This window comes from Mirounga leonina, unplaced genomic scaffold (genome assembly GCF_011800145.1).
Source record: "Mirounga leonina isolate KUSES-001 unplaced genomic scaffold, KU_Mleo_1.0 Mir_94, whole genome shotgun sequence".
NCBI lineage: Eukaryota > Metazoa > Chordata > Mammalia > Carnivora > Phocidae > Mirounga > Mirounga leonina.
Genome location: NW_023270855.1, coordinates 58,320,791 through 58,346,531, shown reverse-complemented (window position 1 = coordinate 58,346,531; position 25,741 = coordinate 58,320,791). Strand labels below are relative to the sequence as shown.

General features: G+C 65.7%; 1 protein-coding gene across 3 annotated transcripts in view; it reads right to left on the bottom strand.

Moving 5' to 3' along the window:
• Positions 1–1,447: 1,447 nt before the first annotated feature.
• SBNO2 (strawberry notch homolog 2) overlaps positions 1,448–25,741 on the bottom strand; it is a 49,026-nt gene continuing 24,732 nt past the window's right edge. For 2 of the 3 annotated variants that reach the window (XM_034998719.1, XM_034998721.1), the window contains exons 5-32: positions 18,187–18,348; positions 16,014–16,097; positions 15,664–15,760; positions 15,114–15,268; positions 14,876–15,009; positions 14,705–14,795; positions 14,482–14,625; positions 12,462–12,579; positions 12,244–12,349; positions 11,731–11,884; positions 10,679–10,855; positions 10,018–10,115; positions 9,246–9,328; positions 8,016–8,207; positions 7,618–7,787; positions 6,913–7,044; positions 6,251–6,386; positions 6,058–6,170; positions 5,888–5,959; positions 5,685–5,793; positions 5,452–5,526; positions 5,209–5,352; positions 4,159–4,253; positions 3,979–4,071; positions 3,720–3,851; positions 3,075–3,151; positions 2,718–2,908; positions 1,448–2,637 (exon numbers count right to left, since the gene is read on the bottom strand). In XM_034998719.1, the coding sequence (XP_034854610.1) occupies positions 2,156–2,637; positions 2,718–2,908; positions 3,075–3,151; positions 3,720–3,851; positions 3,979–4,071; positions 4,159–4,253; positions 5,209–5,352; positions 5,452–5,526; positions 5,685–5,793; positions 5,888–5,959; positions 6,058–6,170; positions 6,251–6,386; positions 6,913–7,044; positions 7,618–7,787; positions 8,016–8,207; positions 9,246–9,328; positions 10,018–10,115; positions 10,679–10,855; positions 11,731–11,884; positions 12,244–12,349; positions 12,462–12,579; positions 14,482–14,625; positions 14,705–14,795; positions 14,876–15,009; positions 15,114–15,268; positions 15,664–15,760; positions 16,014–16,097; positions 18,187–18,348 (3,816 nt within the window). In that variant the 3' untranslated portion in view covers positions 1,448–2,155. Of the gene's footprint in view, positions 2,638–2,717; positions 2,909–3,074; positions 3,152–3,719; positions 3,852–3,978; positions 4,072–4,158; positions 4,254–5,208; positions 5,353–5,451; positions 5,527–5,684; positions 5,794–5,887; positions 5,960–6,057; positions 6,171–6,250; positions 6,387–6,912; positions 7,045–7,617; positions 7,788–8,015; positions 8,208–9,245; positions 9,329–10,017; positions 10,116–10,678; positions 10,856–11,730; positions 11,885–12,243; positions 12,350–12,461; positions 12,580–14,481; positions 14,626–14,704; positions 14,796–14,875; positions 15,010–15,113; positions 15,269–15,663; positions 15,761–16,013; positions 16,098–18,186; positions 18,349–22,350; positions 22,522–25,741 lie in introns of those variants that run through there. The other variant, XM_034998722.1, reaches the window with a different exon arrangement.

The window sequence follows — 25,741 nt, the reverse complement described above, 5'->3', positions numbered from 1 at the left end:
AGGCTTGGCGCCCCCCCCACCCCTGGTTATCTTGTGGGAATAAAACGTACAAATTGGCCTGCTGCGTGCTCCTGCCTCCCTGGGGTGGGGTTGGGGGGCAGGTGGGGGAGCCTTTTGCCCCGGGCCCCTTCTAGTTCAGGGGCAGGTCCCGGCAGCTCCCCAGGCTTTCCTGAGTTCTGAGCGCCCTGGGCTCCTAGGGCTGTGTCTGCCCTGGGGCCCTGCTGCTAATCTTAGCAGCCCCACCCATTGAGTGCAGGCAGAGCTGATCCTGGAGGAGGTAATAGGATTTACTGGCTGTTACTCCTGGCCCAGGGTGTTAACCTGCTGGGAGACCGCTGTTCAGGGCCTGCTTGGGGCCAGTCTTCCCCAGTGCCCGGAGAGGAAGGTCAGGGGGCCTGGGCCTTGTGGGCTCTGCCCACTGGGGGAGCCAGGCATCTGGGGCTGAGCATCAGGCCAAGCTGGTCTGGGCACAGAGCCACGCCGGGCACATTGGCCTCATTGTTGGACACTGAGTCAGGGCACTGAGGCCCGCCCACGGGGCCTCATCTGACAGAGGCAGGGGAGTGTTGTCTACAGCCCCCTCGCCCCAGGAGGGGTGGGGAATGGCCTGAGGCCAGGAGGGTCCTTTGGATGGACCCCTGTCCCTGTTCTGGGGGGCCTGGGAGGCTGTGGGCCTCCTGGCGAGGGGGTGGGGGATGGCATGGCTGGAGAGTGGCTGAGCCTGCCCTGCCTACGCATCCCCCCTCCCCCATTTCCAGTATCTGCAGTAAAGGTCAGTAGCACAGGGGTGGGGCTGGAGGATTGGAATAACCAGGTTGAGAGCAACCCCAGCCACCCTAAGCTGCTTCCCCTGGGGTCTCCTGGCTCCTCACTTGCCCACATTCTGGCGGGTGACAGACCCTTCTAACTTCAGGGCCAGACCCAAGTATGTTCCCTGGTGGCTTCCAGGAAGGGGCCAGCTCCTTCCAGGAAGGGCCCTCCTGCTCCTGGGCTACCCCACCTGCCTGAGGCAACCTTGGGGAAAAAACCAAAGTGGGGACCACAGCTGGGCACACCAGCGATGGGAGAAACTGGTCTCAGGGCACCACCAGGAGCGTCCCAGGCGGGGTTTGTGTCAAGCAGGCAGGAGGCGACCAACGTCCGGTCCAAGCCACCATAGCCTGGCACGGCTAGCCCGGAAGCAGCCGGCCTGCCACACTGGTGACAGGATGACAGCAGACAGTGGCCCCTGGGGGACCTGCCTCCTCCAGCCTGGCCTCACATGGGCCTGGGAGAGGAGTGGGCTGGTCTCACCCACCCCGGATGCCCTCCACAGGTGACAGCCACCTCGACCACCCCTGAGTGGGGTCACTGCGGGCATCAGCTAAATGCTCCTGGAGGAGGCATGCCGCGCCCCCCCCCCCCCCCGCTATCTCTGCAGGCTGGAGAAGCAGACAATCTGGGAAGTAGTGAAAAGGCACATATATTTAAAAAAGATCTCTTTACATATGTACACTTGAGTTCATTATAAATACACATAGAAACCAGGGGGCCCGTCCACACCGCCAGCTCCACGGCAGATTCTGGGGCCTGGGAGAGGTGGCCGGGCAATAATTTAGGGAGCAAACAGAGTGGGGAAGAATTGCATATATTAATGGGGGGAGGGGTCTGTCCCATGGAGCCCCCCAGAGAAGGCAGGGCCCTGAGCACCTGGGGTTTCCTGAGTTTCCAGCTCTTGGGGCCACCCAGTTTTGTGGATTTCAGGGGTTCCGGTCAGACCAGGCCCTGTCAGGTGGGTGGGGTGAGGTGGGTCGGGGAGCCCCTGCCTAGGCCTGGGGGCAGGAGAGGACAGAGGCACAGGGAGGGTGGGCCCCCCATCCCCAGGCCCGGCCCGAGCCTAGACCCCGAGTCATCCTGAGTGGGACCTGCACTGCCTCGGAGAGCCCGGAAGGGCGGGCAGCATCTTGAGGGGTCTGCCCAGCCGCCGGCAGGGAAGGCACTGCAGTGGAGGCCTCCGGAACTGGAGGAGGGGCACCGCAGCCCCCCTCCCTGGTAGTCAGCGGGGGAGCCTGGCCCCGCTACCACCCACGTGGGTAGGAGAGTCCCCGTGGACGTGGTGCGTATTGCAGGTAACTAAGCTTCCTCTCGGACACCGGCTGCCGGTCGCTTGCCCGGCCTAGGAGTTTGGAAAGGGGGGGCCGAACTGGATGACGCTCTGCCGCTCGGCGCCCCCGCCCCCACCGGGCACCCCTGCTGCCCCTGCGCCCGGCCCAGGGGGAACGGTGGGCGGCCCGGCGTTGAGGGAACGCAGCATGTCCTCCAACACCTCCTTGAAGTTGATGTCGCGGCCCTGGTGCGCCAGGGCCGCGGGGTCCGCGGCAGTGTCCGGGGCGCCCAGCGGGAGGCCACTCGGGGCGGGCGCGGGGTCCGGGGGCGGGGGCGGGAAGGCAAAGGGCGAGGGCGGCGGGAAGACCTGGGCCGGCGGGCTGTACGTGAGGTCCAGAACCTCGCCGGGGCCGCAGGGCAGCGCGAGCGGGCGCAGGGCGGGCAGCGGCGCGGGGAAGCCCCGGCAGCGCGCGTTCTTGCGCTTGACGTCCGCATCCATGAGCTGCAGCTCCTGCAGCACGCGGCGCACGCAGCCCTCGGGGATCTTGATGCCTGGGGGCCGGGACGGGCGGTCAGGGCCCCCGCGGCGGCGCCCGCCGCCCCCACCCCCGCGGGCGTGCCCGCGCGCTCACCGACTTGCTTCTTCTTGTCCTTGGTCTTGAGGCGCACGATCTGCAGGTAGCTGCTGCTGGTGACGTCGGCCATGACGGCGGCGATGCGGCCCCACACGCGCAGCAGGGCGCCGCACAGCATGTAGTGGTGGCGCAGCCGCAGGCCCTGCGCGCAGTCCTTGCCCTCCTGCACCAGCCGGCAGTGCCGGTTCCTGCGCCGCGGGCGGGAGGCCAGGCTCAGAGCCCAAGCGGCGCCGCGCCCCGCCGCGCTCCTCGCGGGGCTCCCGGACACGCCCCCTCCTGCCCGGCCCCCCCGGCCCCCCAGCGTACAGCCGCTCCGTAGGGAGGGCACCCCGCCGGTCCCACCCTGGCCCTCACCACGCGGTGTGGCTGCAGTGCGTCAGCGACAAGGCGTAGCTGTTCTCCCAGTGCTCCCTGGCCTCCTCCGCCGTCACCTGGGGACACGCAGCCACGTGACCACCTGCCCCGGCGGCCGCCACGCCCCCCAGTGCACTGCGCCCCGGGCTGCCAGGGGACCCGCACACGGAGGGCCCGCCAGGAGCACCCGGAGCAACAGGCGCCCCTCAGCCCGCACCCTCCCGGCCCCTCGGGCCCACGGGTACCCGGCCCCTCGGCCCGCACCCCAGCCCCTCGGCCCCACGCGGACCCCGGCCCCTCGGCCTGCACCCCGGCCCCTCGGCCCCACGCGGACCCGGCCCCTCGGCCCGCACCCCAGCCCCTCGGCCCCACGCGGACCCGGCCCCTCAGCCCGCACCCCGGCCCCTCAGACCCACGGGGACCCGGCCCCTTGGCCCGCACCCCAGCCCCTCGGCCCCACGCGGACCCGGCCCCTCAGCCCGCACCCCGGCCCCTCAGACCCACTGGTACCTGGCCCCTCGGCCCACGCGGACCCGGCCCCTCTGCCCGCACCCCAGCCCCTCGGCCCCACGCAGACCCAGCTCCTTGGCCCGCACCCCGGCCCCTCAGACCCACGGGTACCCGGCCCCTCGGCCCCACGCATACCCGGCGGAACTTCCGGCACAGACTGTCGAACGTCTCCAGCTGGCTCTGCCGACCCACGTTAGGCTTGTACACGGTGAAGTGCTTGCCGCGGTTCTGCTCGGCCAGGAGGCAGCTCAGCTTGTTGCCCCGAACCTGGGGAGGCATGCGCATGGGGCGGGGAGGTGGGAGTTGCTTCCCTCCCTCCCATGCCCCTCCCCTGCCCACTCCCCTCCGCTGGGGTCTTGCCCCTGGAGACCCGGGAGGCCACCCAGCCGCCCACCTTTAAGGAGAGGTAGAAGCCATCGTTGGTGCCCGTCAGCTCCAGCGACCGGGCATAAGCCTCGTCCCACTTCAGGCCACGGTCCACGCTGATCTGCAAGAGCATGAGGGCTTAGAGCAGCCGAGGGGCCCTGGCGGTGGGGCCGGCCTGCGTGCGCTGGGAGGGTCTGTGTCTCCTCACCTTGTAGAAGACCACCTGCCCGTCCTGTGGGTGCCCGGGGGCCAGGAAGACCTGCTGGCTCTCCTCATAGATCTCGTCGATGCCTGGAGCCAGGTCTGTGCAGAGGACGTGGAAAGGACACGTGGGGGTGAGACCCTCCCGCCTGCCCCCCACCAAGTCCTGGCTCGCTGGGTCTCAGCATGCCCTGAGGCCCCGTGTGGCTCAGCAGGCTCCAGGCTCTGGGCTTCACGGGGCTGTCAATCCCAAGTTCTCGGGTACACCCAGAGATGCCCACCAGGGAGCACAGTGGAGGGTTCCCCCAGCAGAGATGGCCTGGACCCGACCCTACCCGGCACCCTGGATGGCAAGTGGCCCCTCCAGTGGTAGCCTGGGGTCCAACGCCCCCCTCCCCCAGCACCTGCTGGACACTCACACTCGGTGTGACTACAGACAACATAGAGCCTGCTCTGCATGGCTGTTGTGGGGTGGTTATGTAAGAGTCGGCAAACTCTACCTGCCACTGATTTTATGAATAAAGTTTTATTGGCACATGGCCCCGGCCATTCATTTTCCAAGTGTGTGCTTTCACTACCAGGGCCAAGTTGAACACTCAGAGACTAGGCCCCAGAGCTGAAAATACTGACTCTGGCCTCTTCCAGGAGGGTTTGAAGCCTCTGGGTCCCTGCTGTTCTTGGTGAGGACGTGGCTTGTGGGGCAATGAGAGCAAACGTGTCAGGCTTACCACCATCACACGAAGCGTGCCAATATATGCCTCCCATCTAAATAAGACTCTCTAGTCCTTGGGCCACACCCAAGAAGGGGGCCCTGTGGTCCCCCAGCACAGGACAGCACTCGGCTGCAGTAGCGTCCCCTTCCCTGGAATCTTCGTGATGCCCCAAGTCCTGTACCTCCAAGGCCCTCCGGGTGGCGTACGGGGGTGCGGACTGCCCTGCATGGCCTGCCTCTCCATCTGATGGGAGGCTGGCGCTGGGTGCCAGGGCCACTCCCTGCTCTGCCTGGGGCGAGGGTGGGGGGTGGGGGGTAGAGGCTGCCCCCCACTGTGGCCCTCACCCAGAATGCCCATGTCGTATTTGCCCTCCTTCTTGTCCATCTCGATGAGGTGGTCAAAGGTGTCCGAGAAGTACTGGAACAGCGCGTTCTGCTTGTGCACCTCTAGCCCCAGGATGCGGTTCAGGAACTTGGTGATGGAGCAATCTGGTGGGCAGGTGGGGACGGGGCTCAGGCTGTGTCAGGAGGGGCCTTGCCTGGGAGGCGTGGGGGCCTTCCCGCTGGGGGGCTGCATACAGGACTCACCCTTCTCCACATCCAGACAGCCAGACCTGGACTCGCGCCCACCGATGCCGACGGACAGCAGGCCCTGCTTCATGTCTGTGGAAGAGAGGGCCTCGGATGTGTGCTGCTCGCCCCTCTCCCTCCCCAGCCAGCCCGGTGCCCCCTTGGTAAGTGTGTGTGGGAGGAGTCTGCCCCAAACAGCTCAGGGCCAAGCTGCCCCACGCCCTGGAGACCCTCACTTGCCCCCAGCTCACCCCGGAAAAAGGCGGCATCTCCTCCGGGGTAGCCCTGGGGCAGCGGCACCTTGTTCTCAGTCTGGCTCAGGATGGTGGTAAGGACGCAGCTGAGGGCCCGGGCGCCGTACTGAGTGGAGGGGTGGGGGGGTCAGGAGGGCCTGAGTCAGAAGCTGGCCTGGGCATGGGCATGTCCGCTGCTGCCCCCGGCCCTCCCCAGGTACCTTGTTCTCAAAGTTGTATTTGCTCAGGTCGCGGGACTCAGTAGCACGGCGGTCCCCATGGGTCAGAGCCCCCTGCTCGGGGTCGGGGTGGGGAAGGCCGTCAGGAGCTGCCCCTGCGCTTCCGGCTGTCCCGCTGCAGCCCTCCCTTGGGGAGCCGCCCGCCCACTCACCAGGCTCTCCAGCCGTTTTGCAACAATGGAGGCAAACCTGCGCTCCCCAGCCAGCTCAGAGATGAGGAAGATGTACTCGGGGGCAGAGACCTGGTTGGACCTGTGGGTCCGGCCTGAAGGCAGAGAGGGCTCTCAGGGACCAGTGGCGGAGGGCAGGGAGGCCCGGGGCGGGGCGGCCTGGGCTGGGGCTCACCGAACTGCTGGATGGCACGGTCAGCGCTCCAGGGCAGCTCGAGCGTCATGTGGACCCGGCGCCGCTGGTTCTGGACGCGGCGGTCAGCTTGGAGGGAGATGCCGGAGCTGGAGGCCTCGGAGATGATCGCCACGAGCTGGGGGAATGCAGACGGGACAGTCTGTGCCCTGCAGACCTCGCCTGGGCCGCCGGGGCTCGTTCAGGGCGACCCGCACAGAAGGCTGACGTGGGTGCCCGTGGGGAAGCCCGTGGGGGAGCCCGTGTGGGCTGAGAATGGAGTCTGGGCCACTCCCAACCGCCCCTGGACAGAGCGGAGCAGCCCGCCCTGCCCACTGCAGCTCTCCCAGGAGTTTCGAGGGAGGGCCTCAGAGAAGCCATCGGGCAGTGACGGCATGGGTGACAGTGCCTGAAGGCTGGGACGGCCAGGGAGACCTGGGGGGCCCCGGTCAGGCACACACACACACCCACACATACCCACAGTCACCATCACACACGCATGTGCACGATACACACAGACCCAGCAGGGGCTGCAGTACTCTGGTCCTGGGGCCGGGCCCCCCGGGGTCCTCACAGGCTTCCCCCGACACTGGGGGGACGCCTGTTGACAGAGCCCATTCCCCTGGCCCCCCAGGCCCTGCAGGCCCCACCTCCATGGCCCCCACCTTCTCCCCACTCATGAAGCGCTCCTTCTCCCTGAGGTTCACGTGGTCGATGGAGAGGCCTTGCTCTGCCCGAGACTCGAAGGCCACTGTCCCGTCGGGCCTGGACACCACGCGGCCCTTCCTGCCGGTCATCTGGGGTTGGGGAAGAGGGAATGAAAGTCAGCTGGTGTGGCCATGCAGGGGCTGGTCCCTGCAGGCCTGTTTCCCTGCCTCCCCACCTGAGTGTGTGTTAGGGGGGCTTCGGACCCTGGGCCAGGACACAGCCTCCACCCTGGGCCCCCGCTGCCCATGAGGCAGACAGCAGGATGTTCACTCCACCCTGTCTTCTATTGTAAAACGGCTGTCTGGGGCAGAAACAAACCTGGTTTGTCACCACAGGACATCCCAGGAAAGGGTCCAGTCATGCAGCTGGAGAGAACAGGGAGGGGACACGGGGACAGGCGTGGGACCCAAGAGCGCCCCCAGAGGCCCAGGGGCACATGAGGGTGTGTGGGGAAGGTGGGTGCAGAGCTGGGCTGGGGAGCAGGGGGCTGGGCGTACATGGCTGAGGGAGGAGAGTAGTCCGGCCTCGTGGGCTGGACAATGGATGCTGGACCCTGGGTCCTCCCCGTCCCAAGCCCACCGCACTGTGCAGGGTGGGGACTTGGGGTGGCCACCAGGGAGCCTCAGAGCCTGCATCTGGGTGGGGGCCCCCAAGGAGCTCACCTCGGCCACTCGCTCCGGGCCTCCGAGCTGGTCGATGAGCTCATCCAGAGTGTTAACAGGCAGCTCCCGGCCCAGCACCCGCACCTTGGCCAGCAGGTCCTGCTTTAGCCGCTCAACACGCTCCAGGATGCCGGGGCCGTGTGGGTCCCGCTGCAGGGGGCACAGGGGCCCTGCAGGGCCGGAGGGTCAGGGGCACCAGCCGGCCCACCTGCCCACAGCCCCGCTCGTAGCAGTGGACAAGGGGGCCCTGGGGGTGGGGCACAGCTGGTGCACGGGAGGGGTAGGGGTCCGGGGACGTTCTCCCTCACCCCAGACTGCTGGCATGAGCCCGCTCTGCCTCTGACCAGCAGCATGGCCCTGATGGCTCTCTGAGCCCGTCTTCCCCGTCTGACCCTTACCGCGGTCATCGGCCGGCAGCCCGACGGCGTCCAAGATGACCACGTCGTCGTCCAGCACGGACTCGGGGGAGGAGTGGAAGTCACTGTCCAGGCCGGCATCTGACTCCGTGCTGCTGTCGTCACTGATGCGGATCACGCCTGCCACCTCGCACGCCAGCCTGGGCGCCTTGACCCCGCGGCCCCGGGGCCGCCCTGCGCACAGACAACCAGGCTCACTGAGGCCCGGCCGCTCCTCCCTCCCGAGGGGCCCAGCTCACGGCGACTCCCCGCGTGGGGAAGGGGGCCGTCCGGAGCCAGGCGCCACGTGCTGGGACACTTGCGGCCTGAGCCTCTCGTCTGCCCAGCTTTGGGCTGCTCTCCTGGGCCCTGCTGTGGGCCAGGGCACGGTGGAAAGCGGCACTTTTAACATCCCCATTCGATTTCCTAACACTTCAGCTTATCCTTGGCTGGTGCCTGGGGGGCCACACGCCTGACCTCACAAGGCTAGCCTGGGAAGGTCCCGAGAGGAGGGTGGTCCAGGCACCCACGTGCCCTGCCACGGTCCAGGATGCCCCAGAGGCCGGTCCTGGGAGGCGAGAGGGGGACTGTGTCCCCCAGGTCTGGCTGTGTGACCTCAGGTGAGTTGCTTGCACTCTCTGAGCCTCACTTCCCATGATGAGCTGATGCTCAGCCTCCGCTGGAAGAAGGGTAACCTCTCCATCCTGCGATGCTCTTCACGAGCCCCATCGTGTCCCACACGGCTGGCATGGTTTAGCCACAGGGCTGGCTTCCGCCGAGGAAGCGCGAGGCTGTGTACTAGAGTCTTAAGCTCCCCCCACCCCGTCCCCATCTGGGGGTGATGCTGGGGGCCACAGGGGTGAAGCTGCTGAGACGAGCTGAGCACACCCAGCCTGCAGCACTGGCTTCTGGCTTCTCGCTAACTTGGCCCTGCAGGGACCCATGTCTCCTAGACACGCAGTGCAGCCTACGGGCTCCTGCCCGCCCGGGGCTCTCTCTCGGGAGGCTGCGCTGAGCTGCCTCTGTGCCTGTCCTCCCTGGACAGATGGGGTGGGTGTCATGAGTCAGGCCTGCAGGGAGACAGAAGCCCCCAGCCCGGCAGGCTGCGCAGCAAGCAGCAGAGAGGGGCGGCTGCTCAGACAGGAGCCAGGCCGGAGGGAAACCGGGCAGGGCCACAAGCCAGGCTGTGCGTGGGTCAGGGGTCAGAGGCCGGCGGGGGGCGGGGGGGCTTACGTTTTCTCTTACTGCCTGCTCCTCTTTCTCGCTTTCTTTTGGTTGAAGGAAAGTGCTTCTGAATGAGTGACAGAAAGACACCCCTGAAAGCAAGAAGCAGAATTTATTCCCACCACAAGGAGGGTCATGCTGTCCAGCAGGGACTCGGAGGAGCGTCGGCCCGTGTTGGGGCTAGCTCTGCGGGGGGCGCCCAGTGCCCGGGGTCCAGAGAGGGCAGGCGGGGGCAGGGAGGCAGCTGTGCGGACTGTGGAGGAGGGGGAAACGGGGCGAAGGGTCCAAGGCTGCAGGGGCGCAGTTTTACTGGGAAGGCCTGAGTGGGGGGGGGGCCGGGGTGAGGCTCCCTCCTTCCAGCCATCGGGGGGCCCTGCCTGCATAGTCTTGCCACCTCTGAGGGATGCTGGGCCCGGGAGGCCTTCCCAGCCCCAGGAAGGGAGGCCTGCCGCTTTGGGGACCCCAACATCTGTGCAGTCCCTGGAACAGCGCCACGCCCACTGTGGGGGGTGGCCACCTGGAAGCCCTGTGCTGAAATCCAGGGTCCCTCTGCCAGCACCCTCTGAGCCCTGCGGTCACCCATGGCTAATCTTTCTGGTTTTAAAACTGGAGCGTGACCCATAGTCTCTGGGGGCTGGGGCTGGTGTCCGAGCAGATGCACACCTAGGCTCCCACGGCTGGGGTCACAAGACACGGGCTGTCACGTTGGGGGAGTGTGGGGAGGGGGACTGTCCCGGGAGTGGCTGCACCACCCACCCTGGGGGCCGTGAGCATCACTCACTCAGCAGCAGAGACAAAGCAGTCGAGCTGCCCATCCTTCTCGTCCAGCACCTCCCGGGTCCGAGCCTCGCCCGTGGACTGCAGCCCGATGACCACACACTTGGGGGGGGGTGGGGATGGGGGAGCAGGGGTGAGCTGGGCTCTGGGACCCCCACCAGCCATCCCTGGAGCGTGGCCCCAGAGGGGCCCATAGGGAAACCCCAGGCTCCCAAGCCCAGCCCCTGGTAGTCAGAAACCCAGAGTTGGCCTCAGTTTCTCTCTCTTTCCGCCCCTTCTGTCCTGTTGGCTGCCAGGCCCCCAGTGCACCCAGATCCACCCTAGAACTCCACAGAGCAGTGGACAGCCGCCCTCAGCCCTCCTGGACCCTCTCCGTTATTCTCTGCCCTGGCTCCTGCCCAGTTCTTTCTGGGGACTTGCCAGGCCGGCCTGGACATGGAGAACAGGGGGCAAGGCCACGCCTGTCACCTGCTTCAGGGGAGCTGGGTCAGGCAGGACCAGAACCTTCTGGGCCTCGGCATCACCGGTGCCACACCCTGTCCTCATAGGCTCAGGCAGACACACGAGGGTGCAGGGGTCCCGGCGTGACCACAAAGCTCTCGAGAGGACCGGGGCAGAGTGTCCGGGCAGCCCTGCAGGTCCAGCCACTGCGTCTCCCAGCTCACCTTGTCCTGGGCCAGCTCCTCTCGGGCCAGCTCCACCAGCCGGTGCACTTTGGCAGCGACGCAGAGATACTTGAAGAAACGCTGGTGAGCCGACCAGAACTGGCCCCACAGGGACTTGCGAGACTCGAGGCCGATCCAGTCGGCTGCCTGCTGGAACACGCCCAGGGCCTCGGCCCACTGCAACGACATGCCCGGCTGAGCCTGCTGCCGCCCACGGCCACCCGGCTCCCACCCCAGACCGCCAGCCCCACCGGCTGAAATCTGTGGCCGGGGGTGCGGGGGTCGGAAGCTGAGCAACACAGAGGCACTGCTGACACCTGACGGTAAAAACGTTAATAAGCCGAAGCGTGCGATGCTGGCGAGGCCACGGTGAAGGTGGCGCGCTCATCAGAAAGGGGGGCGGACATCCACAATGACCGCCACCTGCCCGCAGCCCCTGGGCCCTTGATACTGCAGACCAGGGCGGCTCACCTGGGGCACCCCTGCCCCAGGGACCGGGGCCACGTCTGGGGACAACTGTGGCATTCGCAATGGGGGTGCTCCCGGCACCAAGGGGGTGGGACCAGCGCGGAGAACAACCCATGGGGCGTGCGGAGATGGCCCTCCGGTTTGAACTAAGAACACCACCTACAGCACTGTCAGGGCTGATGCTCAGGGCCTGTCCCGGGTAGGGGACCTGACAGCAAGAACAAGGGAGCCCGTCCACAGGCAGGAACAGCAAGGAAGATGAGACCGAGCCACAGGCACAGAGACGTGGACGCTGAAAGCTGCCACAAGCTCTGGGAACAACGCGCTCCTCATGTGGTGGGAAGGCTTGCTGGGGGCCTGGTTCCGTGCCCACGTTATTCCAGCCACAGAGGAGCTCCCCACCCGATCACGACGCTGGTCTCCAACCAGAGACCAGACGGGCGGGCCAGCCGCTTCCTCCTTTCTGTAACCCAACAAATGCCCGTGGCGCCGGGAACAGATGCTGAAGGTGATGAGAGCATCATTCCGACGGGAAACGCACACGTGTGTCCATGCAGTCAGGGACCGCTGGCCGCCCAGCTTACCAGCAGGGCCGCACGGTTGTAGACACGCTCGAAGGCTGGGGCCAGTGGGATCTCCTCGATGCGGAAGGTGACGCCGGAGAAGCTGAGCTGGCGAGCGATGTACATGCCGCTGACCTTCATGTCCATAGCCACGATCTCCATGGCACCCACACCCCTGTGGACAAAGGGCCACCTGATCACGTGCTGTGTCCCACTCAGCAACAGAGTGACTCGGGGAGGGGCTGAAAGCAGGAGCTGAGGGTGAGGAAGGGCCAAGTGAAGAGGGAGTGGAGGGAGCACGTGCAAAGGCCCCGTGCTCTGATCTGCCTGAGCCGGCGGGGGAGGGGGGGGCAGGAAAAGCAGGGAGGGGCTCCTTCCCCTAGAGTGATGGGAAGCACTAGGCAGAGAAAGATGAGATCCCTCTGGTTGCTGGACGAGTGTGGGCCAGGATGTGGAGCCAGGCCCCAGTGTGTGAGAAGCAGTGCCCTCTGTGGGTCCCTTGCCAGCCCGTCTTGGGCAGGGAAGGGCACCCACCTCTTCTCGATGGCGTGCAGAAACTCCTCGAAGGTTCGGAAGGGTGTACCGTCGCCCCAGATGCCCAGGCGGCTCATGTAGATCATGTTCCGGGGCTCGGAGGCACCTGGGGTGGGGAGCCGCTGTCAGCACCTCTAACCCAGCACGGTCAGGGCCCGGGGTGCAGCCCCAGAAGAGAGCTGAGGGCCAGATGAGGAGGCCGCCCCCCGCGTCCCCACCTGTGGCGCTGGCGTAGACCACTCTGGCCAGGGGCAGCTTGTTCTGCAGGTCCAGGACGGCCTTGCCCATCTTCGTGGAGCTGGCGTTCTTGGCTTTGTGGCACTCATCAAACACAATCTCGAGTGGGTGGGGGTTAAGGAATGTTCCGGAAGGCAGGCAGCCCCACAGGCCCTGGCCTGACGCCCCAGGGGGAACTCGGCTTGGTGCCCGGCCCCCATCAGGGCAGGTGGGAAACAGCCTGTGGCCCCCTGCCCCCCACTGCTGACGGACACTGACAGGCAATGGCTTGGTGAAGACATTAGGGAGCGCACACCAGCGAGCTCAGAGGAACGGGGTCTCTGAGTGAGAGGTGCTGGGGTCTCTGCGTCACTCCCCACCCACACTGAAGATCTGGAGCAAACAGACTGCCGCATGAAGAGAGAAGCGGGGGAAGCGGGGTGCAGGCAAGTGTATGGATCATGAACCTATTTGAACAGCCAGGGGCTTGGTCACACACACGTGCGCTCACGTGCAGGTGGTGGACGGGTCAGGTTCACGGGGGGTCTGTGAGCACAAGACCGAGAAGCAGGAATGTGGAGGCAAGCACAGCCCTCGGGCAGAGCGCTGCGTGGGGGTGTTCTGCAAGCTGTCGTTTGCCCCAGGCCGTGCCAGTGGCCTCCGGTCCCTTCTCTGGCACGTGGGCGCTGTTCTGGAGGACAGCAAGGGTCTGGCCACAGGACACCTGGGAACTTGCCCACATGAACTGAAAGGACACAGAGGGCCAACGTCCTTCTGATCTGTGACTGGACCAGGAGCGAGCGGGATTTTTGGAGAGTGCCGGGTGGCCTGGGGGCCAGTCACCCCAGTTCTGGGAGCGGGCCCAAGGAAAGTGAGAAGGGGTGATGGGGCATGCAGGCCGGGCCGGATCGCTCAGGGCTGTTTAGAGCAGGGAGGCTGGAAACCAGCGGCATGTCCCTGAGACGGGGCAGGCTGGCGCGACAAGCTGATGAGCAAACATGCCCGGCCTCAGGCAGGGTGGAGAAGAGTGACGTGCCCGGTACACAGGGGCCCACCTCTGGGGACAGGGCACAGGAAGATGGCCCCTTCAGTGAGGGCCAGGCCCTGCCCCAGAGCACCAGCAGCAGTGTGGAGACGGCCATGCACACCAAGGGGCAGGGTGCCCTGCTGTCTGAAGGCCAGAGGACCCTCAATGAACACCAGTGCAGGAGACCCCAGGACACACTGTGGACCCCCACCGGGTGCTCACTGGGGGAGGCTGAGGGGGTCTGCTTGCAGGGCGCTGCTGGGCCTGGCATGTGCGGCAAACACACAGCAGCACATGACCCACACTGGGCTGTCCCGCTTGTGCTCGGACCTTCTCTATGCTGCCAGGGAAGCTAGAAACCCCTCCAATCCTGGGGCCTTCTGTCGGGAAGGGCCTGGAGCCCATACGGATTCCAATACGGACCAAGCGGTCAGTAGAGCGCCCCCCCAAGCCCCAGCAGCCCCAGCAGCACGGCCTTTGGCCCAGCTGTCCCCTAGCTGCCCCAGCCTGGCCTGCCCACCCCCAGTGAGCCCCGGACAAGTGGAGGGGGAGCAGGGGAGGGAGAGGAGGGGAGGAGGCGCTCTCTGCCCCAGTCCTAGAGCCACAGGCACCTTCCCGCCCTTGGGGCCCCTCCCCACGCTGTCACAACAAATACCGCCCCCACGCCTGTGGTCAGGGGTCCAGCTTGCTGGAGCCGGGAAGCCGAGCCTGACCGCAAGAGGACAGCGGTCAGTGAGGGCGAGCCTCCTGCCGGGAATTCCTCCAGCTTGGGGCGGAGGGGGGGGGAGGTCCCGGGATTCCAGGACGCGGCCCCTCCTTTCGACCCCACTCCCCTGCCCCCTTCCAGACCCCACCCTCTCGCTTTCCCCGCCCTCCTGGCGGCCCCGCCCCTCCCTCCTTTAGAGCCCTCCTCCTTCCCCCCCATCATCCCCGCCCCCTCCAGCCCCCTCCAGCCCCCTCCAGCCCCCTCCAGCCCCTCAGCGGAGCCAGGATACGACTCCGTCGAAGGCCTCCCCGCACCACTCCAAGATCTGGCGGATGCGCGTGCGGTGCTGCCCGCCGGCCTGGCTCTCCCCGATCAGGGCGGAGTAGGTTGCGAAGAGGACGCCCTCTGAGGTAGTGTTGTCGCCGTACTTGATCTGGAGGGGCGGGGAGAGTGTGGGGGCGCGGCCGGCCGTGCCCCGGGACCCCACCCGAGGAGGGCGCGACCCCACCCACCTTGCTCAGCGCGTGCACCGCGATGCCCGGGGCGTCGATGTCCCGCAAGTCGCGCTCTGCGTCATACTTGAGATCATTGGAGACGCTGAACCTGGGGGTGCAGGCTGGTGGGTGCCACAGCGCCCCCTCCCCTCCTTGCCCGCCTGCGTGGGGTGGGGAGAGCACACTCACCACAGGGACTTCTTCCGGCCCCGCAGGTAATTCTCCAGGATGATGCCGGCCACTGTGCGCCCCTTGCCCACGCCGGCGCCATCGCCAATGAGGAAGCCGGCCCGCTGCCCGCTGGGGAGCAGTACCTCGTGTTGCTGTGGGCCAAGGGAGGGCGGTCAGGACCTGGCAGGCTGCCCCTCCCCGGGGCCTTGAGGGCACCCGACGCAGGATGTGGGCTGGATGGGAGACCCCAGGTCACCTGGCAAGCATAGGTGATGGCCTCGAGCTGCAGGGCGGACAGGGCCCCGCTGTCGGAAGCAGGCAGGGCAAGGGCGTAGGTGATGTCAGGCGGTGGGACGCTGGACAGCGTGCTGGTCTCCACCACGCGGTCCGGATGCTGCTTCCCGATCTTAGCTGGAGAGGCATGGCCAGGGGCACGTCAGGGGTGTGGCCAGGGTCTAGGATGGGCTGGAGAAAGCTTCCAGAAGGCAGAGGGGCAGAGCAGGGTCCAGGGTAGGGGGCCCATCAGTGCTTTGCACAAAGGAATGGGGGGCAGATCCATAAAATCCTGCTCAGGGAAGAAGGTGGCCTTACTTTTCATGGTACCCTCTGTGGTATCTCCGGTTCTGTGCCAAGTGGGGATTACAGAACTGCCCCCAAGGCCAGCCCACAGCTGCCAAGCCAGCTTTGCCGTTCCAGAATCCCGGGACCCAGCCAGCACCCCCCACCCCGCCCCTGCTATGGCTGGAGCCCGCTGGGGCTGTGCAGGCCTGGCAGCGGCTTGCTAGGGGCTCGGGCAGGGCACTCACATTTGGACGGCACGTAGTCAGCGTAGGTCTCTGTGTGGCCCAGCTCCTCCCCCTCATCCTCCTCTGCCTCATCTTCCTCCTCAGGCTGACTCTGAGACTGAAGGTCAGTGCCAGAGTGTAGTCAGGGCTGGATGGCCCTGTCCTGCCCCGCACGGCCAGCCTTCCCCCAAGGGCCAGCCAGCCCAGTGAACAGGAGTGGGGAGTGGCCCACCTGACCCCCAATGCGGTGCCTCCCCAGGGCCTGCTTCCCCATCTATAAAACGGGCAGACCCTGCTTCTATAAACAGGTGCCTCTGAGTGTCCTAGTCCCTACAAGAGGCAGGCAGGACTGAGGAGGGGGTCCAGCTTACCTGGTAGCTGACAAGAAGTGGGGTGCTGGAAAGGGAGGACACAGGGTCCTCAAGGCCTGTCCATGGCCCACTGGGCAGGAGCAGCTAGAGGGGAGAGTGGACATGAGCCTGCAGGCAAGATGTGGGGAGGAAGCGCCCCCGTGGGCCCCCTTAGCCTGGCCTCCAATGGGGTTCTCACACTATCCTCATGCCCCCCAGCCCACGGCCAGCTGCTTGCCTCCTTCCTGCTACCCGGCGGCTGGCTCTTTCGAGCAACAAGCTACAACCCCCATCACGCAGATAAATGTAGTAAGGACATGTCCCACATCCCAGATCATAGTCGTGCCCTGGGGAGATCGATCACCTGAGTCTGGTCCCAGGGGACCAAGAACCTGGTGGACAAAGCTGGTGCCTGGGGGGAGTCCATCGGCCATGGGGGCATGAGGCCCACCTGGCGTCAGAACTCATGTGGCATCCAGAGCCCACAGACGGTCCGGGACAGGAGACCCAAACCCTCGACGACCATGTCACACCTGGCCCTCCACCTACCCTCCCTCAGGGAGTGATCACACTGAGACCGGGTGGGGTGACTGCTCTGCCCCAGGACACACAGGAAGGACACACAGGGTCCCGACCAGATCTGTACAACTCCAATTAAAACAAAATAAAAATCTTAAAATAAAATCTTCTTCTTAAAACAAAAATCACAAAAGTAGTGTGGCCGTCCTAAAAACCCCAAATGTGAAAAACGAAACAGAAATGAAGAAATCCCTTCTAGACCCCGTCTCCTCTCGGACCCCACCATCCCAAGGCCTGTGACTCTGAGTGCCAGGTGCTCATTCCTGAGCACACACAGAGCTCGGGTGTCCTCTACTGTCGTGGGGGATAACAAGGGTCCCCAAGGCATTCGGTCGTGTGATAACCCACTTGATTTTTATGACTCCCGCTGTTTCCAAAGGTTAAGAACATGCCCAAGTTTTTTTTGAAAAGAAAAATGAGAGGAAAGCGAGGCACCAGGAGCCAGAAACCCATACTCAATTCCCTGTCTCCTTTTTTTTAATTAACAAAAACAAACAGCCTCGGGCCCGGGTTCCTGGAAGGCTGAGTCAGGGCTCCCGGTGGGCTGGCGAGCAGCAGGCTGTGGGCGCTGGGTTTCAGCCACCCTCCTGCTGTCCACTTCATGCGGCCTCTGCCTCACGTTCTCCACCAAGGAGCCAGGGGCTGGTCGGAGGCCCTTCAGCCCAGACACAGGAAGGGGGCCTGGGCTGTCCACCATGGCTATAAAAGACAGGGACCGCACCAGGCTGCCCTGGGCACTTCCTGTCCTTCTGCCGGCCCCACGCTGGGCCCCAGGCCTTCCAGACCCGTCTATCCTACCCCACCTCAGAGGGGCTGAAAGGTGCCGAGGAACCTCAAGGTGGCTAGGCAGGCATCGTGTCCTCTAGCGTGTGCCACCAGGCAGGGCTCCGTGGGTGCACCCAGCTCTGGATGGAAGAGGCTGCTCTCCCTTAGACGCATGTCTCCAAGGCGCCTTTCAGACCCTCGAACCAGGGTTCTGGCTCCCAAAAGCTAGGGGCTTCTCTTCCGGCAGAGAGCCCTGGACGGGGCCTGGATGGGGTGGGGGCTCCCCAAGCCTGGCATTGGGCCCCGTCTCCCTCACCGATGTGCCTGCTGCCCGGTCCTGGGAATGAGCTACAGTCTGGGCCTGGCACACCTGGGGACCCCTCCCGTCTGGCCTCATGTCACCCACACTCCCCCATAGGGTCCTGCACGAGGAGCTTCACAGAGGCCAGCGCAGCACTCTGGGCTCCCAGGCTCCCACCTACTCAAAGCCAGGAGCAGCCCACCCCCTCCCCCCGCAATGCCTCCAGACATTGCCCAGGATCACCAGAGCAAGAACCAGTGCTGGAAGCTGCTTTTTGCTCGTCTCCCCAGCAGAGCAAGGTGCGGAGACCGAGCCACCGAGACAGGGAGGGCGGTGCTGAGTGTGACAGGACCTTTGGCAGGAGGAGTGGTGAGGGGCCAGTACCGGAGCTTCCTCCCCCACCCCCGCCCTGCATGTTCTGGGCCGTGCAGAAAACAGGACCCCTGACCAACGAGCTCACTGGGGTCTCTGAACAGCTTGGATCTGCCCCCAGCCTGGGGCTGGGGCCCTGGGACAGCTGCCCAAGCAGAAGCCTCAGGGTGAGCTGACCTTGTCGTGGGCGGAGGGGCCGGTGCTCACATCCCAGATGGTGGGCACCTGGCTGAGGCTGTCGGCCGGCAGGAAATCAGGCGTGTCCGCGATGTCTGAGAGGGAGTCCACGGACGAGGAGAAGATGGAGGCGTTGGAGAGGTCGTCGAGGTACACGGAATCCTGGAAGACGGGCAGGATGAGAGGCAGCCGGTGTGTCCGGGGGGCCTAGGCACATGACTGACACTCCCACCACCAGCAGGAGCCAGGCGCCCACGCGCGCTGCCCCGGGGACGGACCCGAGCCCACGACGCTCAGGGAGGGAGCCAGACACGGAAGGCCACACGGGGTGTGAGTCCACGTGGGTGACACGTCCAGAACAGGCTCATCCATGGACGGGAAGGGGGCTCGGGGGGGGCGGGGCCGGGGGAGAAGTTGGGGAGTGACCGTTGATGGGGGCAGGGACGCTCAGGGAGGGACCCAGACACGGAAGGCCACGTGGGGTGTGAGTCCACGTGGGTGACACGTCCAGAACGGGCTCATCCGCGGACGGGAAGGGGGCTCGCGGGGGCCTGGGGGCTGGGGAGTGACGGCTGATGGGGATGGGGCTGCCTTTGGGGAGACAGAATGTTTGGGAATTAGGTGACACTGGGAGCATGTGACCCCAGTGCACGGATGTCAGGACATGGAGAGCCCCACACCTTGAAGGGGGAAGTGTGCCGTTACACTGTTTAGAAACATAAATTTAAAGAATTTAAATGCCAGGGATGGTCCCATGCTGCCCTCCCCCCACCCCTGGGTCACAGACACTGAGCACCTGTGTGTACCCGGCTTGCACCGGACACCGGGGACACTTGTAGACCAGCCCTGAGGGCTCCTGGACCAGCAGGGAGTGCGCCCCCAGCCCAAGACCCCCACATACTGCCAGGCTGGGTTGTGGTGTCCATGCCACCGACCACCAGGAGAGGGCAGTAGGCGTCCACCTCACAGACAGGGACCCTGAGTGCCTGAAGCTGGGGAGGGGGCAGCCCCTTCCAATTCCCTGAGCCCCTGCGGGCCCAGATCAGGGGGTGAGGGGCACAGCCCTCAGTCAACTCCTCATGGGGAGGGAGCCCCCACAGACCCTCCCAGATGAGGCCCTTCCAGGCCAACCTCCACGGCAGAGGGCCCGGTCACGCTGACTCAGGTCATTCAGGGGGGGCATTTCATGAGCAGAGCTGGGGGCTGGTGGGGCTGGATGAGGCCACTTGTAGGAGCAACGGAGAGCTGCCCTCCAGGAGTCCCCAGGCCCTGGCACCCCTTATACATCTCAGCCTGCCAGGGCCATCGGAGGGCTGGGGCCAGCTGGGCTGAGATGCCAGCACACTAACCACTGGGGGACGGTGAAGTAGGCAGGGCTGGCCGGGGGGGCGTCTCGGACTCTGGGGAAGAAGGAGACACATGGGCCTGGAGCCCGCCCTGAGGCACCTGGCTCAGGCCCCAAGACCACAGGTAAGCTGGCTTCTGGGGGTGGAGGGCAGCATCCCTGCGGCCCCCAGGTCACTGAGAACAGGCCGCCGGTCTTGGCCGGTGCTGGGGCTGCCCCCCTCCACCCGTGAGGGCTCCCCTCCCGTTAATCGCGCTGGAATCAGATCCCTGCTCTTGGTGGTGGTGACAGTGGTGGGGGTCCCCAGGTGATACCACCCAGCTTCCTGAGGGTCTGCTAGGACACCAGAGCGCACACAGCCCCAGGATGAGGCAGGTTCGGGCCCGCTGTGCAGTGCCCCTCGGAAGGTGTGGGCAGGGATGGGGCCAGGCCTCCCTGAGGGTGGCTGGATGCAGGAGTCTCTCTACTGCATGGGGTTGGTCCCACAGCCAGGCTGGGACTCAGGGTCTGTGCAGGAAAGACCACCCTTGGCCAAGTCAGCTGGTGTGACGCTGGGTGCCTTGACTGGATACTTCCTGCCACCTGCAGGTGCCCTGGTGGCTGACAGCATAAGGGAAGCCAGAGGGGCACCACTCGCTCCTGGCCCCAGGCCGCACCCAGCCTGGACCCACGGGCGCAGACCCTGGCAGGACCCGAAGCCTGGGCAAGTCTGGGCGAGGAGGCAGATTCTGGCTGGCAGGACTGGCTCAGGCAGGCAGTGGCCTGGGAAGGTTTGTAAGTCCACAGCACGGGGACAGAGGCAGGAGGGAAACACCAAGCCCAGGGTGGGGAAAGGCGCACCTCGACACTCCTTGGGATGCCCAGCACCCTCATGTGAGAGCCCAGCAGCTCCGAAGGTCAGAGCAGCAATCTACGGGACGGGGGAGGCGCTCAGGGGGCAGTGGGGGCTCTGGCCCTGCGGACCGTGAGTCCCGCTCACCACAGTGGAGCAGCTGATGTCAGAGCTGGGAAGGCTGGGCCACAGAAGCTGGCCGCTCGGTCCCTGCGAGGCAACATGGAGCATGGACCCCCGCGGGCTGCCTGGGGTGGGGTCTGGGTACGGGGCCTGGCGGGGACCTGCCAGTGCTGCTCCTGGGGAGCCCAGAGAGTGAGAGCCACAGGCCCCCAGCTGACTTCGCTGAACTCCCTCTGGAACCACATCTGGGCGTGGCCTTCCCAGAGGGCACCACGCAAGCCTGGTCAGAATGACAAGAGCCCCCGAGCCGTCAAGCTGGCAGCGCCAAGAGGCCCTGAGGGGTGGGTCTGCTTCCTGAAGGTGAAGCACTCACAGGCAGCAGGGTAGGCAGGTGGGGAGGAGGCCTGACCAGGGCCAAAGAAGAGGAATGGCACCTGGCAAAAGGTGGGTGCTCGGGGCTCCCCCCGTGGGGGCTGCACACAGCAACCCCTTCCCCCGAGGACGGACGGCGTGGCCCCGGCCAGGACACAGGGCCAGCGTCCGCAGGGAGGAGCCGCGTGGGCAGCGGGGGCCCCGATGGGACGAACGCAGCCTGGGCACGTCCTGCGGGACCCCCAGCCAGCCCCCCTCTGACCGCCCAGGGCATCCACACAAGAACAGGGGACCCAGGGGACCAGCCTGGAGGGGCCGAAGCAGAGCGACGACAGCCGAAATCCAGTGGTGTCGGGATGGGGTCCCGGGACAGAGCGAGGGTCTCTGGTGAGCAACGTTAGGTGGCAGTGTCTGCTCGTCAGCACTGACAAAAGCACCACGCTGATGTGACGGGGGGACAGAGGGCCTGGGCGTGGGGCCCGGGGGACCTCTGCGCCGCGCGGTAACTCGGCACACAGAACTGCCCCAAAATCAAGGGTATTTAAAAAGTGGGAGGGTTCTACCCACGCTGGGGATGCCGCCTCCACCAGATTCTTGGGTCAAAGGGAGGCAGGGCCTCACGCGGTCACCAGGGGTCCCTCCCAGCCCCACTCCCGATACGGCGTGGGTGTCAGGATGGGGCGAGAGCTGACCCCTCCCAGGAGGGCTACTCACCATCCACCGGGTCAGGTGGCCAGTGGCCAGTGATGCCCAGCAGCCACCAGCAGATCTCCAAGATGACCCAAACTCAAAATCACCCTCCATGGACACCCCTCCTCAGACCCCAGGCCCCCACCCTACTCCGTCAGCTGCAGCCCCTCAGTGGGGAGAGAGTGGGGTGGTCACCCTGACAGTTGCGGGGGACCACGGAGGTCACAGGGTTGCCTGCTGTGGATACTGTCTCTCAGCATTTTGGGGTTCCCTGGGTCAGGTGAAGACCTGGCGGGATCTGGTAGAGCTGCCAAACAGTGCCCTTGACTCCAGCCACAGACCAGGGGGACGGGACAGCATGGCCCTCACCCCAGACCGCACTCTGGGCCTCCCTTGGGGGAGCTGCAGCTGCTCAGCACCGCTCGGACCCCAGAAACGCCCTCTGGAGACAGGTTCTGTCCTGCTAGCCCTGGCTAGGGGCTGGATGCCTTCCTGGATCCCTGGGGAGCCCGAGGAGGGACGGAAGGACGGGGGCCATTCCTACCTGGCCACCCGCACTCCTCCAGCTCTGCCCCGGCCACCCCGGAGACTGTCAGGGCCCGGCCGCTGAGTCGCGGGGGGCTGGCCGCCCTCAGGGCAGCCAGCAGGGGCAGCGGGGCACAGAGGGGAAGGCGCTGCCGCCGTGAGGGGCGCTCCCGGAGCCGTGCTGCGCGCCCCGGTCCCCGCGGCCCTGGCTGGCTGCGAGCTCCCGCGGCAGGCGCTGGCTGCCGGGCGGGCGGGAGCGAGCAGCGCGGAGGGTTACCTTGTTGAGGGCTGCGAAGTGCAGCCAGAACTGCAGCTGGGACATGGCGCGGCCGCGGCGGGTCCCCTGGACGGCGGCGGCGGCGGGCGGTTCCCTCATGACCGCGGCCGCGAGGGCCACTCTCAGCCCGGCTGCATTTGCATGTTGGTTTAGTCACCGCCAGCGCCTACTTCCCCTAAGGCGGCTGACTTTCAGGAAATGATGGCTGCCTGGGAAGTCAGGGCGATTACTGGCAGAGCGAGAATTCCTGTACTGGGCGTCATCTAGCCACAGACCTCTCCACGGCGCTGGGCCCCCACCCGCCGGCGCGCACCGGCCCTCGCCTCGGTTTCCCCAGACCGGGGTTCTGGCCAGCTGGGCCTGGCGGGGACCTGCCAGTGCTGCTCCTGGGGAGCCCAGAGAGTGAGAGCCACAGAGCCCCGTGCCCCAGGGGCAGAGGAAGGCCCGGCCCGCCCCTCAGGCCCCTCCACGCAGCCCCCTGGCGTGCACCGGGGGCCTTCATCAGCTGCCCCCAACCGCCCTAGAGCCTGTCTCCAGGGCCTTTCTGAGCTCCCCCAGGGCCTCTGTCATGCTGTGGCCCCAGCTGGGGTGCCGCCCTGCAGGAACCTGAGCCCCCACCCTGCTCCTTCTGCTGGAACCTTGCCAAGGGGTGTGGCTGTCCCTGAAACCCCCCTTCCTTCCTCTCCCTGCCTGCCCCTGCACCTCAGCCCCGCACAGAGAGCAGCAGGGCTGGTGGGGAGGGGAGTGCAAAGCCCTCCAGCACCCTCTGAGGTCAGAGACCTTGCACGAGTACCCCGTGGTGTCCTGTCCCATGGGAAACAACAGCTGCGTGGCTAGGCCAGGCTCCCTGCATGTGCTCGGGGTCAGGGACACCTGCGGGGCTCTGGCTGGGCAGGGACCCCGGGGCCGTGTGCCTTGTCAGGGACAGTGAGGGATCACAGGGTCCAATGCAATAAGGCCGCTGTGGCGTTCCTGTCCCGTCTGCACCTCAGGGCCTGCAGGCAGCACAGCCCCCCCGCCTGGCCCTGGCACTGCATGGAAAAGGGAAAGCACCAGCTGCAGTGAGCCGGAGGACGCCTAGCACCGTCGGGCAGCGGGCAAATGCAAACCAGAGCCTGGAGACACCAGGACGGCCGGACTCCAACACCAATGACAAGTGCCGGCGAGGACGTGGAGACCTCAGAACCATCCGCCACGCCGGCGGGGACAGTCACGCAGTTCCTCGAAAAGTTGCACACGGAGTCACCAGATGACCCTGCAATTCCACGGCTGGGTACACGGCCGAGACACGAAAACGCACGTCACACCAAACCCGCAAGTGCACGTCCACAGCGGCCCCACTCACGGCAGCCAAAAGGTGGCGACAACCCCAGTGTCCGTGCGCAGGTGGATGTGGCCCACCCACGCACCAGAGCGTCCCTTGGCCGCGGACAGGAGCCAGGCGCCCTCACGCGCGGCCCCGGGGACGGACCCCGAGCCCACGACGCTCAGGGAGGGAACCGGACACGGAAGGCCACACGGTGTGTGAGTCCACGTGGGTGACACGTCTGGAACGGGCTCATCCGCGGATGGGAAGGGGGCTCGGGGGCGGGGGGCGGGGGAGAAGGTGGGGAGTGACTGTTGATGGGGGCGGGGACGCTCAGGGAGGGACCCGGACACAGAAGGCCACGCGGGGTGTGAGTCCACGTGGGTGACACGTCCAGAACAGGCTCATCCGTGGACGGGAAGGGGGCTCAGGGGCGGGGGGCGGGGGAGAAGGTGGGGAGTGACCGTTGATGGGGGCGGGACGCTCAGGGAGGGAACCAGACACGGAAGGCCACGCGGGGTGTGAGTCCACGTGGGTGACACGTCCGGAACGGGCTCATCCGCGGACGGGAAGGGGGCTCGTGGGGGTCCGGGGGCTGGGGGTGGGGTGACGGCAGATGGGGACGGGGTTTCCCTTGAAGGTGATGGAATGTTCTGGAACTGGATGAGGTGGTGGTTGCACAACCCTGTGAATTTACCTTAAAAAGGTGGATTTTATTTTTTATAAGTTTTTATTCACTCATCTTGTTTTGTAAATAGTCTCTACACCCAACATGGGGCTCGAACTCAAGACCCCTATATCAATAGTCACATGTGCTCCTGACTGAGCCAGCCAGGTGCCCCCAAAGCGTGGATTTCAAGACATGTGGATTTTGATTCAGTTTAAAACAATCACTAGGGGGCGCCTGGGTGGCTCAGTTGGTTAAGCGACTGCCTTGGGCTCAGGTCATGATCCTGGAGTCCCGGGATCGAGTCCCACATCGAGTCCCGCATCGGGCTCCCTGCTCGGCGGGGGGTCTGCTTCTCCCTCTGACCCTCCCCCCTCTCATGCTCTCTCTCTCTCAAATAAATAAATAAAATCTTTAAAAAAAAAAGTCACTAGGAAGAAAACTAGAAAGATGCACAAAGTACACACCCGAGTTCTCAGGATTAGATTAAATTGCCATAAAGCCTGTCAGGTTTACAGCACAGTTCCTGACCTTTGACAATCTGTCCCCCAGATCTCAGCGTCAAGGGTGGCCTTGAGGAGACAGGGAGGCCAGCACCCGCCGGGCCCCTGGCCGCCCTGCCCCCCTGGTGGCCACAGGCGGTGGGTCGGCTGTGTGCCTGGATGGAGGTGGACGGGCTGAGTGGGACCCGGGCAGAGGTCCCGGTGGGAGTCAAACTTAGGGACCCAGACACAAGCATGAGCAGGGCCACCACCAAGGACATGACTGGCCCCATCCCCGTCTGGCTGCCTCGGAGCTGTAGGGCTGTGTGGCCCAGGGCTGACCCTCTGTCCTGTGGCCAGGCAGGGTGCAGAGGGGTGGGCATGGCCCGGCTGCCCTGTGTTTCCCAAGAACCCCCAGTCTGTTCTGGGGCTCTCCCCTCCTTGCCTCCCCCCTCGCGGGCCCTCACAGCAAGCCTGCGCACAGGTGGTCTTTGGGTCACCCACTTACGGTGAGGTGGGGGTAGACACAGGGCAGAGGGTGGCTGGGTACTGCAGGTTCCCCTCAGGCACACCCCACTGCTGGGATGTTCCTGTTGAGGGGTGAATTATGTCCCCCAAAGAGACACGCTCAAGTCCTGCCCCCCGGGACCTGTGAATGGGACCTTACTTGGGTTCAGGACCTTTGTAAGTACAGTCCGGTCAGGTGAGGCCGTACAGGAGTGTGGAGGCCGTGCCGCACGGACTGGTGTCCTCGGAAGAGGGAAGTCTGGACGCAGACGCATGGGGACGCAGCCACGTGCCACCGAGGCAGGCGCTGGGGCGATGTGGCCACACGCCCAGGGACGCCCGGAGCCTCGGGAGCCGGGAGAGGCAGGAGGGACGGTGCCCTGGAGCCTGCGGAGGGCGCGCGGCCCCGCCACACTTGGATCTGGGGCG